The following is a 12,473-nucleotide window of genomic DNA, read 5'->3' as shown; positions in this document are numbered from 1 at the left end:
GCACATGGGAGCATGTGTTTCAAGCCCATGCACTCTCTCAAAAAATTGCGCGTTTCATCTGAGGATAAAGTGGGCAATTAGGACCAGACAGGCTTGATCTTCCACATCCCATGCCAAGGGCAGACTAGACAAGGACAGTGCACAGAGTCCTATATTGGGGAGATTGAAACGTCTCTCAAGACCAGGTTTCTGGAGGTCTGTCACCCTCATGCTCCACACGCTCAAGAGTTTCAGGATGGGGACGGTGTAAACTCCCACTAGTCTATGAGCCACTGTTGGGATCATGTGTTGTAAACTCACTGATTTATCATCAGGGTCATCCTGCTGATGGAAACCGGAGTTTTCAACCGCAAATTTCGGATACGAAAGGTGTTGTGAATGGAAATTTAAACATTTATTCCAAAATGTAGGAAGTTAATATTGAAATTCTGCACACACTTAAATTCTTTCATTTTTTGTATATCCAAGGTTCTGTGTATGCATTTATTAAATCTAACCATTCTTTTCCATGAAATGTGCATTTTTTAAATTGATTGAATTGTCAGTTGTACTGCTGCCAAGATATTACCAATCAATCCTGGAACAAAAAGATACAAAGAATATACATCAAATATGCATACAGTCTTCTCTTAATCATCTTGTCCTTGTGCTTTTCAAATGGCTGCCTTGCTGAGCACTGCATCGATGAGTGAATCACTTGTACCAGCATAAATTTAGCCTTTTGTTTGCATGCATGATTCATGAAACAGCCAGTAAATAGATTTAGACCTCCACTTCACTCAGTCTTCATCTTGCATGATACTGTCAGACCTTATGAGGGCGCTGTAGCAATATCCAATAATTAGCAGTTCATTGATTCGTCGTTCTGTTATGGTATGTTTTACTCGTGTGTGGCAAGTGCTGTTAACTTCTGAGGCTCCCAAGTACTTCTGCTTGCAGTACATTTGCAGTGTTCTTCATAGAAATTCACAAGTTTTCAGGTCATCGGAGATATTGAGAGTTTTAGTCTACTTTGTGTACTTTGAACATTCCCCTTCGGTTCTAAGTTAGCATATGGTCAACTTTGATCAATCATCATCGCGTCAACTTAGGATTCTGGCTCCCTTTTTATGCACTTTGATATTTTCTTTGGTTATCCATAGCCAGCAATGCAACCAACCTTGGCAGGTTAGGCTGGGATATCGATTAGACTAATCCACTTGTAGTTGACTAATGTGAGATTGGTTAAAAGCAAAAATTGACTAGGAAAATAATGTCAATATATCTGAATGCACATTTCCACCCTTTTTAATAGATGAGGTGCCCCTAAAACCAGCAGAGCCACCAAAGGCACCCACACCAGCCAGTGAAGCCCCAACACCACCTCCACCAGCTCCAGCCTCTCCCCCACCCCCTCCTCCACCCCCTCCCCCACCCCCAGTGCAGCCTATAGCAGTGGCAGGGAGTATACCCACAACTCCACCACCGGTGCCTCCCATGCCAACTGCTCCAATGACCTCCAAACCAGGTATGTGTAGGCTCATGCTAATGTGTGGCACCTAGTACCGGCAGGTTTTGGTATTTGTACTAGAACTTCGAGATGTCACCGAAGTCATTCTTTAGCACTAACAGGTGAACGTTAGGGTGATGAAATGACAGGAGTTCTCTGGGAATTCTCAAGAAGCTATGAAAGAAATGTTACTTGGTAACATACTTTGTGCAAAAATCTACTTTCTCTATTCTCATTAGCAGGATGTAGGAATTGTGCAGAGTAAATTTAAGATTCCAAGAAATTTGCTGTTCACATCAGTACCTTAGACCAATTTCTACATCAAGTTATGAGCCCCAAGCTGGACCAAGAGAGGGTGCAATTCGGCTAGCAATGCAGGGTCCTTTGGTTGGGCTTGCACTTGGCTGGTTCACAAATGACTATGACATGCACGCGTATGGTCGCATTGCTATGAACAAAATGAACACTCTCAAACAACGCGGGTCTTAAATGATGCGAGGGTGCTTCTGCTCAAGAACCAAGCTCAAAGAGTAACCAGGCTTAATTCCGAGAGGTGCGAAACATGAAAGAGATTGAGGGTTTGGAACCTTCATACAACCAAGGGTTTGTCAGATCTTGCCTGCTCCATGCCTTTTGTCCCTGAAACTTGGCTTGCGCTTAAAATTTTCGTTGTCCCTGCTTCTATTTCAATCCAATCTGACTAAGGATATCATTGTAACTGTTTGACTTCCTAGCTGCATCGGTGACACCCATTGTTGCCCAAAGCCCAGTGGGCCAACCTGGCTTACCAACCAGAACAGAACAGAGGGTGAGTTTGTTATGACAGTGATATATGATCATTCAGTGCTTCCAATCTAAATTACCCTGTGCCTGTCTAAAGTGGTTCTTCTCTCCATGGTTACCCAGAACACCCTATTGCCCACATCTAATGTTCTGTTGGGTTGGGTTTTTTTAGCAAATAGCCATAAATAGCCACCACAAATAGCACTTGAGAGAGTCAAGTTTTGGATGTTGAAGTTTTGACTATTGCAATCAAGATTTCAATCTTTTAACTCAGACATGTACATTGTATGTACAATTGACGTGTAACCTCGGGTAGTGCTCCGTGTGTTTGTATCATGGTGAAAGGACCATCTTACTGCATTACCTGATAATATGCTGGTAGGGTGTAGAAATATTAACTGCATTCGTTATTTTTGTAGCTGGCCACTTGAGATGGTCTGTTGCACTTTGTAGCAGAATCTAACACTCCACACACCATCAAGAGAGGCAAGCTTTATTTTGCCCAAAGTGAAAGCAGTCAGTGTGTGGTTTGTTTGCCTCGTAAAAAAATTCAGAATGTTTATGGGTGCGGTGGTAAGAACAATTTCATGAGGTGACAGATGAAATGTGCAGAGTGAAATTGAATATCTCATTTGTCACCGAATGAAACAATTTTTTTACCTTTGCACAAAGGTGAAGTATTCATTATTTGTTTTGTACAATACCTGCATAAATCCTCCTCTGTCAGAAGAAGGTCCCGCTCACTTATCAGTGTCCGTCACTTTGCAACACAGATTTGTGTCTGAAGTACCTACTGGCAGTACAATGCAATGTTAGATTGGTTTCCGTCCCCAGGTTATTTTCCTCTTTCTCACTGGGAATGAGATACATGAAATGGGGGTGGGAATCAGTGAGGCGAATGAAGTTCCATTCAATGGGTACCGTTGAATAGAACAAACAATTCAATCACATATGATCAATGATCCAACGAACAGATGACGGGAATTTATGCAGGCATTGTATAAACTGAAATATTACTTCCTAGAGATATTAGGCTTTAATTTGTGATAGATATGTAAGAAGAAAAGAAATTTGTGACAACGATAAAATGTTTTTCCCACATATGCAATGCACTGGTTTTTAATATGCATACCTCTAAGCTGTCACCAGAGCATTGAGTTTGTTTAGAATATAAAAAGGGTGAGAATGTATAAAAAAAATCTGCATGTTATTGCTTGGTTGTATCAGATATTTGACTAATGAAAACTACACGTACAGTTCCTAGAAGACTGCCTTTACTAAACATTGATGATTGTGTCCAGGTGAAAATGTCTCGGATGCGACAGAGGATAGCTCAGAGGCTGAAGGACGCCCAGAACACAGCTGCCATGCTGACTACATTCAATGAAATAGACATGAGGTGCATCTTTCTCTTTCCTCGAAATCTCTTGCATCCATCTGGGGGTTTTTGCTCAGTACAGCGCCTGCGTGAAGCGTCTTGGGGAAAAAAAATAAAAGTCGAGCTGCATTGTTACTGGTGAGCTGAAAGGCATCAGCTGAATTAGGGAACGGCACGGTCCTCATGTTTGAGACATGAATGTTTGCAGTGAATCACAGAGGTCAAATTGCCTTTTGGAATGCCTTTGTTTTACTGCAGTCCTTGAAATCAATCCTTAACTCTCCTCCACCATGTCATATTTCCCTTTTGTGAATACTGACTTGTAATATATACCTTTATCTGAACAGCAACATCATAGAGATGCGCAAACAACATAGGGAAGAATTCCTGAAGAAGCACAACATCAAACTCGGATTTATGTCAGCATTTATCAAGGCATCAGCACATGCTCTGACTAACATGCCAGAGGTCAATGCAGGTCAGTTTGTCAGATTTCTTATTTCACCACTTGGTCCCCTACTATGTCGGCTTACTGCCAGAATCTATCAAATCTGTATGATTTCTTGGGCAGAAGTATAGCGGGGGGGGGGGATGTATCAGGAAGAAAATAAGAGCAGAATTAAGACTGGAACTGAAATAGAATGGCAGACTGCAAAATGTTTAAAATGGACAAGTTACAAAAGATGACAGCAACATTGAGAATTAATAGTATTCCCACATTGACTATTTCCCCATTAGTGTTCCATTGCTTAGTATAGTAGTTTGATATAAACAGGACAAAAACATGCTTTCATAGTGAGAAAACAAAACCAAGCTAGACACCTACTTTTGAGCAGTTTCTAATGGTATGGTAATCACTTGGGAATTATAAGCAATAGAAGACTGACTGATTATTTATGGCTTGGTCTAAGATAGTAGTTGTTTGATGATGACATACCTGGGGAAATTCCTGATTGCTGTTGGAAGTTTGTGATCAAGGTTATTAGATAAAAGACGGTTAAATTATCACTGGAGCTCTTGTAAAAAGAATAGCTTCATGTAGAAAGTCTGAAAAGTCAAGCTTCAAGCAGTTGTTTTTCTCTGAAATATTTTGGCAGTAAGACTTACAAAAACTTCAAAAAGCAACAGTTTGAGAGAGCTGATAACTAAAAAGTGTAAACATAAAGGGTAGTAATGAAGTCTGCTGGCCGAAGTGATTAACTAAAGTGGAGTGTGTTCTAGTCAGTTTAGGTATTCCGGAAAGTTGTAAGCATGTCCTTTGCCAAACAAGTCCTTTAATTAAAGGAGGTTTGTCCTTTCATGAAAATGTGAAACTCTACAGTTAGCCTGACCGGTACACTTTGGATGACTGTTTGGTTTTGATTCTGTTACAGTAATTGATGATACTGACATTGTGTATCGAGATTACATTGATATCAGTGTGGCTGTTGCAACACCAAAGGTAAGACAGAGCCCAGGTTAAAGGTCAAGGATCAAGATTTCTGTATGCCAATTTAAGCAACATGGTCAAAGTGTCAAGTTAAAGTTCACATTGACTTCAACATCTTCTTCCAAAAGTAGGTATTATTTTGCTCGTGGTTTATTGTCACGCTGGCCCTCAATGCCATTCCCTTCCTTCTTTGGGAGAGGGTTTAGGCAATTTCTGTCAGGGTGACTTCAAGTACAGATGACAGTTTTACTTTTTGAATTTCAACTTTCACATTGTGCAATTTCTCTTGAAAGGAAATTTTAGACTTAATTCACATTGTGATGTGTGGAATTCTGGCCTTGTGTTGTGCAATTTCTTTTTAAAAGATAGCTTCAAACAAAGGGTCACAATTTCAAAGTTTTGAATTCCCAGGGGCTTGTGGTTCCGGTGCTACGTGATGTTGGTGGCATGAACTACGCTGACATTGAGAAAGCTTTGAATGAACTTGGTGAAAAGGTGAGTCATAGAAGGACTGTAGTCACAGCCGTTTAGGTCTGTCATGTGTTTAATGGCTTGTGGCTTATGGTTGTGGGGAGCACCAAGTTCATAGTTCGTGCTCTTTCAAAGTGGTACCCAGAAAAAGTGTTCCAAGTTGAATTCATCATTGTTCTCATAATGCTAATTCCTCCTGATTTTATATCCCAAAAGTCCCAGCCAGTGGCATCTGAGGTTATTGCATGTTGATTGGCAGTTTTTGTTAGTATGCACAGTGTCACCTCAAAATGTGAATACAGATACCAGTCAAAAGAAATTCTACATTCCATAGAAACCTAGTATGTGGCAAAATCACACATCGTAGCTTCATTTAAGAAAGTTTCATGAAACATTGATGTCTACAAGTTGGGTGTCCAAAAGGTTTAAGGTTTGTGACTCATGGCCAGAATGTCAGGCATTCAAATCCGGCTGCTGGCTATAAATTTTGGCCATAGGCAAGCCACTTAATCTCTGCTCACCTCCCTCCACCCAGGAGTGTACAAATGGGTACTGACAATGTTATAGCCAGCCACATTGGAGTACAGAACAATTTAGTCATGGCTTCACGACCAGAGTCTCACAGGTCATGGTCGTGGGTCTAGGGGCCCGCTTAACCACTTGCCACTAGGGAGCCCAGTACCGGAGACACAGTGCCATGATTCATGGCCGAGGTGCCCAAAATCGGAACTAAGGAACTGGGCCTTGTAACAAAAGACCAAACTCCTGACAAAATACCGAGCTGCTGGGACTAGCCAATCAAGGGTCATATGCTGTCAGCACAGAGTGCTGGAATAAGCGGAGGTAATCCATCAGTGTTTTGAAACAGCACCATTGTTTGCCACTGCCAGCACCAGTGAATTATCAGCGGGTACAAAAGCCCCCCAGCACTCCAGCAATAAGCGACACAATACTGCTGCACGCTCGTGGAATCTGGCTGCATTAGTTAAGAAAACACCGCCATCCAGCAAAGCACTAGGTCAATTCCGGAACAAAAGAAATTACGCAACACCACCCAATGTGGGCTCTCTTTACTAGGCGGCAGGCATGGCTGCACTAATCAGGCGTAATTGGAGGTTGCCTGTCAGATTAGAGTAGCCACCAGACAGTCATTTGTGTGGGTGTATGCATCCAGTATGAAAATGAAGTTATGAATTTTTGAAGAATTTCGAAAATGAAAAATCATATTTCAGGCTTGATAAATGCCTTTTTTTGTGCACAGCCATTTTAATTGAACCTGGTAGCAAGTGGTTAACAAGCACTGCCCATGACTGTAAATTCAAAGCCATGTTTTTGAGGTCAACTCTCCCGTCAGCATTGGTGTTAGAGTTTGGGTCTCATGATATATGAAAATACTACTCATTTGATATTACTTTGAGATATCACTTTTTAATCACACTGAAATACAAAACAAATTTGATATTGAAGCCTGATATCAAAAGTAACGAAAGGGTGTTAGCGTGTACACAATACATAGATCTAGAAACTGCATCGTGATCAGCTTGTAAGCAAGTCTGTCTGAAGCCATTTGGCTCATCAGGCCTGTGTTTATCTCCAGATTCCTTGGTATGAAACAGCTGAGAATAGATCTATTTCCCCCTGGGCGGGATGTCAGTATATTGTAGGTCACTCCCCAGCTAATATCGGTACCCAGTACTATAGCTACGTTGGTAAGCCCCGGTCAGGGATCTCCACCACAGCATTCTACTGTGCGGTACTAAACTTGATGAAACAGCCCACCGACCAGCACAAAATCCTTAAATATCCCCCCAAAACATTAGCCACTATAAAAATTACATATTTTTACCTGGAAGAATTTTTGAAAATTCATCAAAATTCATAATCAATTTTGAAAGAAAAAACCCACAGAAAAAGCTGGAGTTTTGCGCATGCAGGATGCGCTGGCGGGCAATTTTTCATCCTTTTCCATTTTCGAAATTCCTCAAAAATTCATTACTTCATTTACTGGACGTTTACACCCACACAAATGACTGTCTGGTGGCTACTCTAATCTGACAGGCAACATCTATTGATGCCCATGTATTTCAGCCAGGCCTGCTGCCTTGTAAAGAGAGCCCAGATTGTGCAGTGTTGCGTAATTTTCTTTTCGTCACATCAGTGTAACAAGGTTGTATATCGTGTACAAAACAAATGGAAGTTACAACCTTGTTGCACTGACACAATGCTTTGTTCTTGAAACCGGAGCAGTTCCTGCTGGCGTCATTTTCAACGGGGCCAGATTGGTGTGCAGCTGTATTGTTTTGCTCAGCACTGCAGCGCTGGAGATCTTTCGTCCGTGGTTATAATCCTTTGTTTTGAATGCCACAAATAGTGGTATAGTGTTTCAAAAAAAAGGACGGATTACCTCCGCCATTGACAACTGAAAAAATGTTCTTCAAGTCCCAGCAGCTCCCTCTTAGTTCAGAGTGTGGTCTTTTGTTACAAGACCCGGCTCCTTTGTCCGATTTCAGGCTCCCCAGCTATGCATATAAATGTAAGGAACCCGATACAGGGTTCCCCTGGCGCGAAGTGGTTAACAAACCTTGGGTTTTTGAGGTCCTTTACAGCTTAAGTTAGCATCACTGATAATTATGTGCATTGCTTGTGTTTGCACTGTCCAGGCTCGAACAGGTGCCCTAGCTGTTGAAGACATGGACGGAGGAACCTTTACCATCAGTAATGGTGGTGTGTTTGGCTCCATGTTTGGCACCCCTATCATCAATCCTCCGCAGTCAGCAATCTTAGGGATGCACGCTACTGTAGATAGGCCAGTTGCAATCAATGGGAAGGTAGGGCTAAGTCGCGCTTTTCTGGTTGGCTCCTCATTACCCTAATGAGAAGCATTTTTCATGAACAGCATATCCAAACAGGAATGCTTGAATTAAAGAATATTGGATTCAGCAATCTTGGGAAGATTGGGACGAGGGAGATTCTGTGGTTGGGGTGTCAGGGGGTAAGATTAGTTTTAAACATATTGCTAAACTGTGGAGGCACTTTGGAAAAAGAAACCTCACAACTTGCAGTCTCTATCCATTTCTAATAAGTCATTTGCGAGTTGAATATGAATAAAATCTGGTACACTGAGTTATGAGAATGCACATAAATATAGCAATTTGAATTCCCCAGACTAAAGACTGCTGCTATACATTGGGATTCGGGGCAAAATTTTGCATAGCGACCACATCTGTGTAATGGACTGGTTCCTTTGTGCCCTTCTTATCCATTGAGAACAGTGTATTGTTGCAAGGCATCTCTTATGTAACTAAGCAAAAGCTTGCCCCAAATCACAACTTATAGCAACATTGTTTTTAGTATAGGGAATTCAAATTGTTATGCTCACATGAATTTAAAGAACTCAGTGTACCAGATTCTATTCAAATTTAACTCGCAAAAGGTTTATTACAGTTAAACCAGGAGACTGTCACTCTGTGGAAGAAGTGTTTAGAGATGTGACTGTTGCTTGTAATGATCTTTCCAACTACTTTCACTTGCTCTGTCATGGTCTATTCCCACAGGTGGAAATTCGACCCATGATGTATGTGGCCCTAACCTATGACCACAGACTAATTGACGGCAGAGAGGCAGTGACCTTCCTGAAGAAGATCAAGTCAGCTGTGGAAGACCCCCGAATCCTCCTCCTTGACCTCTAGGGGAGAAGCACCAACACCATGGGGAATTTCCACAATCTTTACTTCATCTCTGTCTTAGGCTTTAGGTGTCACTTTCCAGGATCCAGCATGCAGATCTGAGATCCCTCAGGTCAACGCAGTTCCACTTTCCACCACAGAAACATCAAACTGTGTCCTACGAAACCAAATTTTGTAGTGTTTTCAGTTGGCTACATCAAGTAAATGTTGGAAATGTGGCCCTGGATTTTGAGATGACACAGAAGCCTGAGACAAAGCCAGAATTTGAAAACAAAAATTAGCCCTAGTTAGTCACAGTCCATAGCTAGTTATTGAGTAGTGCTGACCACCGGCTCTCCCCCACAACTCCCCTTGGCCCAGTTTTACAGAGCTTCAGGAGAAGCGCAACGAGGCAAACTTGCATGCAGTGCAAAGAATCAGTTCATATCCTAGGCCTCACTGTTCAGCGAGACATTTCTGTGCTTAGCAAAGCTCTATTCTTCGTTGCTCCGCGGAAATTTTTCCTCAATTCGTCTCAGGCTCTGGGTGGGAAGCAGGAGGATGCCAATATATATGTTATCAGTATTTATCTCGCGCCAGCATTTAGGCAAACATGTTGCAAAGGTAGCAAAAGTTACTACTTGACATTTAGACTCACTTCATTGCCAACAGTCTTGAGTATCTGGAATAAGTCTGTAGATCCAGTTTGAATGTTTAGGGCCTTATGATATGTAGGAGGAATTCAGCCTGTCTTGATACTCTTAAGATTTATGGATCTCCATTCTTTTTCTATTTATTTGTAGTGGTGGAGATTTGTAATTTCACATTGCATCTTTTGTTCAGTTTTATTTGATGGTTTCTATGCAGAGGAAAATGATTAGACAATCAGGGATCTTGTTCCCAAATAATATTTCCGAAAATCCCGAAACATTCTACATTTCCTGGAACCAACCACCCGCCTATCCTTGAGTGGATTATTTAGATGACATTTAGTTAAACTAGACAGAACCTGCATGATAGTGTGCTCTGTTTATGAACCACATGCTTGCATTTATTCCCATGTGAAGCACGGAGCCATTCCACTTCACACTGTACAAAACAATTATTTCTTCAAAACGGAAGGGTTTCTTGTCTGACTTAGCGCTGATCAGTTTTGTCATCTTCACACAGAAACAGTATACATTTTTTTTTTCTGAAATTTGTGCAGACCACATTATGGCACACACTGTTTGTACACAAATTTACATTTTGCGTCATCACAAACAACATGTGCACAATTGTCAGTTTTTTCTCCAATTCTGTCCTCTGTGGCACGTTCCTGTGCTTAGTATATAGAAGAGTGTTACATCACTGAAACAATCCACTCTTATCAGAAGCGCCTACTTTCTTTGGAAACAAATTTCGTGGCAGGTTTATCTATTAAAAAAAATGGAGAGGAAAATTCAAGGAAATAACGACTTAGACGAAGTGGTCGAAGGGCAAGCGAAGTGAGATTTATCTGTGGTTATTCTGAAGTGTACCATTGCAGTTGTTCTGATGCATGGAGTCTATAGATTTTCAAAATGAGTGTGATTGAGATAAATTCGTGTCATGAAACTGATTCTAAGCCTGAGTGTATTTGGGGAACTTTCTGGGGGGAGGGGAGGGGGACCAGATCTCTTACAGAAACTGTCCACACCTGCAATATGATATGTGTTTTTTTTCTTGGGATGAGTTATGCAGTGTTAGGTATGTCTTCTTTCGTTTTTACTATGAATATTTAGTGAAACTGAGGGTGCAAATAGACAGAGGCCTATGAGAATTTTGGTGTGAGCCAGTTTGCCCAAACTGAGAATGGCCATGAAAATGTCGCCAGTTCCGCATGAATAATGTTTGCCATGCAAGGCTGACAATGGGATTGATTAGTTCCTACCTTAGCATGACTGAGCTGTTGTCCAAACGTTTCCCAGTTTTAATTCCTTGCAAATTCAATCCACTTGAGATATTGTATATTTTTGGACGGGGAAATTCCACCCAAAGTGTTGTTTTGGGGATATGAGCTGTGTAGACCTTTTGACTAGTGATATATAAACGGTCTTAGAATATTTCCCATAATGCTTTGAGCTTCTTCTTTGTTATCCTCCACAACTGTATCAGGTTTGGGGTGTGGTATTGGCTTATTTGAAAATTTAAGAGGGAAACATTTATTAATTATTTAAAAGCCTTTTTAATGGAGGGATGGCAAATTTTAGAATTAGAATGGAAACATTACTGCACATTTTTCATCACTATTGGGGGGGGGTGTTCCACTACCACCCACTCCTTTGATGTGCCATTGCTATTCATTCACTTGATGTCCAGGGTATATAAGGTGACAAAGTAAGGTCTATTTGAAAAATGAGTGTTGTGGCATTGGAGAACCTCAATTATCAACTTAATGGCTGGGGAAGTAATTGACACCTTGTTTCTGGCAGCTACCTTTATTTCTCTCATAATCACTATTAAAACGTACTACCTAAGTGCATTCTAGCTTTTCCTTTTTTCAGACCATTTTGCTGCCTTGTTTTAAGGTACCAGACCATTTATTCTGTCCATACTTTAAAGAAATTTCTGTTGATAACTGCCTCAAAGGGTGGAAATGGAATGAAATGCTTCAGGTTAACTGGACTGTCATGAAATGTTGCTGCAAACTTTTTCAAATGAGTTGAAAAGGTGTTTATGTTTTATTGTAATTTTTTCCCAAAAGGCTGATATGTTATACGGTCTGAGCCACAGTGGACAATTTTTTGCTTGATAGTAGACTTCATTGCTGATTGTGCAATGAACTATGCGCAGGAAAAAATCCAAGGACCTAAGCAAATTCATTACGAAGGTGAATATGTTGTCCTTGAAGTAGCTCATATTTTCCACATTAGTCATTTTGACGTGAAGAGTTTCAGAATTGACATAAATGTTTGGTTTGCTCAGAAATAGGATTTGAAAATAAATCAGATTTTAAAAAATCAGGGTTTTATATGAAAGCCAATGGTATCCTTATTTCCTGAAGGGTGTTTGAAAATACTGTTTTTCATTGAGAGCTCTGTTACTTTTGCCGTGATGTATAAAAAGAAACACCAGTTGACAAAGTTTACATACATATGGTTTTTAAAATCATTTTGTTCAATCTGCATCAGATCTGGAATGTACTGTTGTTGAGATTAATTATTGATTTGGACATGCGCGGATATGAATGTTGTCTCCGTTAATTTCATGGTGAATGATAAGTCTGTCACAGGGTCT

The 12,473-nt window shown here is 40.8% G+C and overlaps 1 protein-coding gene across 1 annotated transcript in view; it reads left to right on the top strand.

Annotated features, from left to right (window-relative positions):
• Positions 1 to 12,199, top strand: part of dlst (dihydrolipoamide S-succinyltransferase) — a 34,631-nt gene extending 22,432 nt beyond the window's left edge. The window contains exons 8-15 of the mRNA XM_022227370.2: positions 1,295 to 1,507; positions 2,224 to 2,297; positions 3,574 to 3,671; positions 3,998 to 4,128; positions 5,024 to 5,091; positions 5,491 to 5,574; positions 8,211 to 8,378; positions 9,105 to 12,199. Coding sequence (XP_022083062.2) covers positions 1,295 to 1,507; positions 2,224 to 2,297; positions 3,574 to 3,671; positions 3,998 to 4,128; positions 5,024 to 5,091; positions 5,491 to 5,574; positions 8,211 to 8,378; positions 9,105 to 9,239 — 971 coding nt within the window. The 3' untranslated portion in view covers positions 9,240 to 12,199. The remainder of the gene's footprint in view (positions 1 to 1,294; positions 1,508 to 2,223; positions 2,298 to 3,573; positions 3,672 to 3,997; positions 4,129 to 5,023; positions 5,092 to 5,490; positions 5,575 to 8,210; positions 8,379 to 9,104) is intronic.
• Positions 12,200 to 12,473: the final 274 nt, after the last annotated feature.

Source organism: Acanthaster planci, linkage group LG01 (assembly GCF_054643075.1).
Source record: "Acanthaster planci isolate LZ-2023a linkage group LG01, COTS_SCS, whole genome shotgun sequence".
Taxonomy (NCBI): domain Eukaryota; kingdom Metazoa; phylum Echinodermata; class Asteroidea; order Valvatida; family Acanthasteridae; genus Acanthaster; species Acanthaster planci.
Note: the sequence above shows the minus strand (reverse complement) of the source record. Positions and strands in the feature narration are given on the sequence as shown.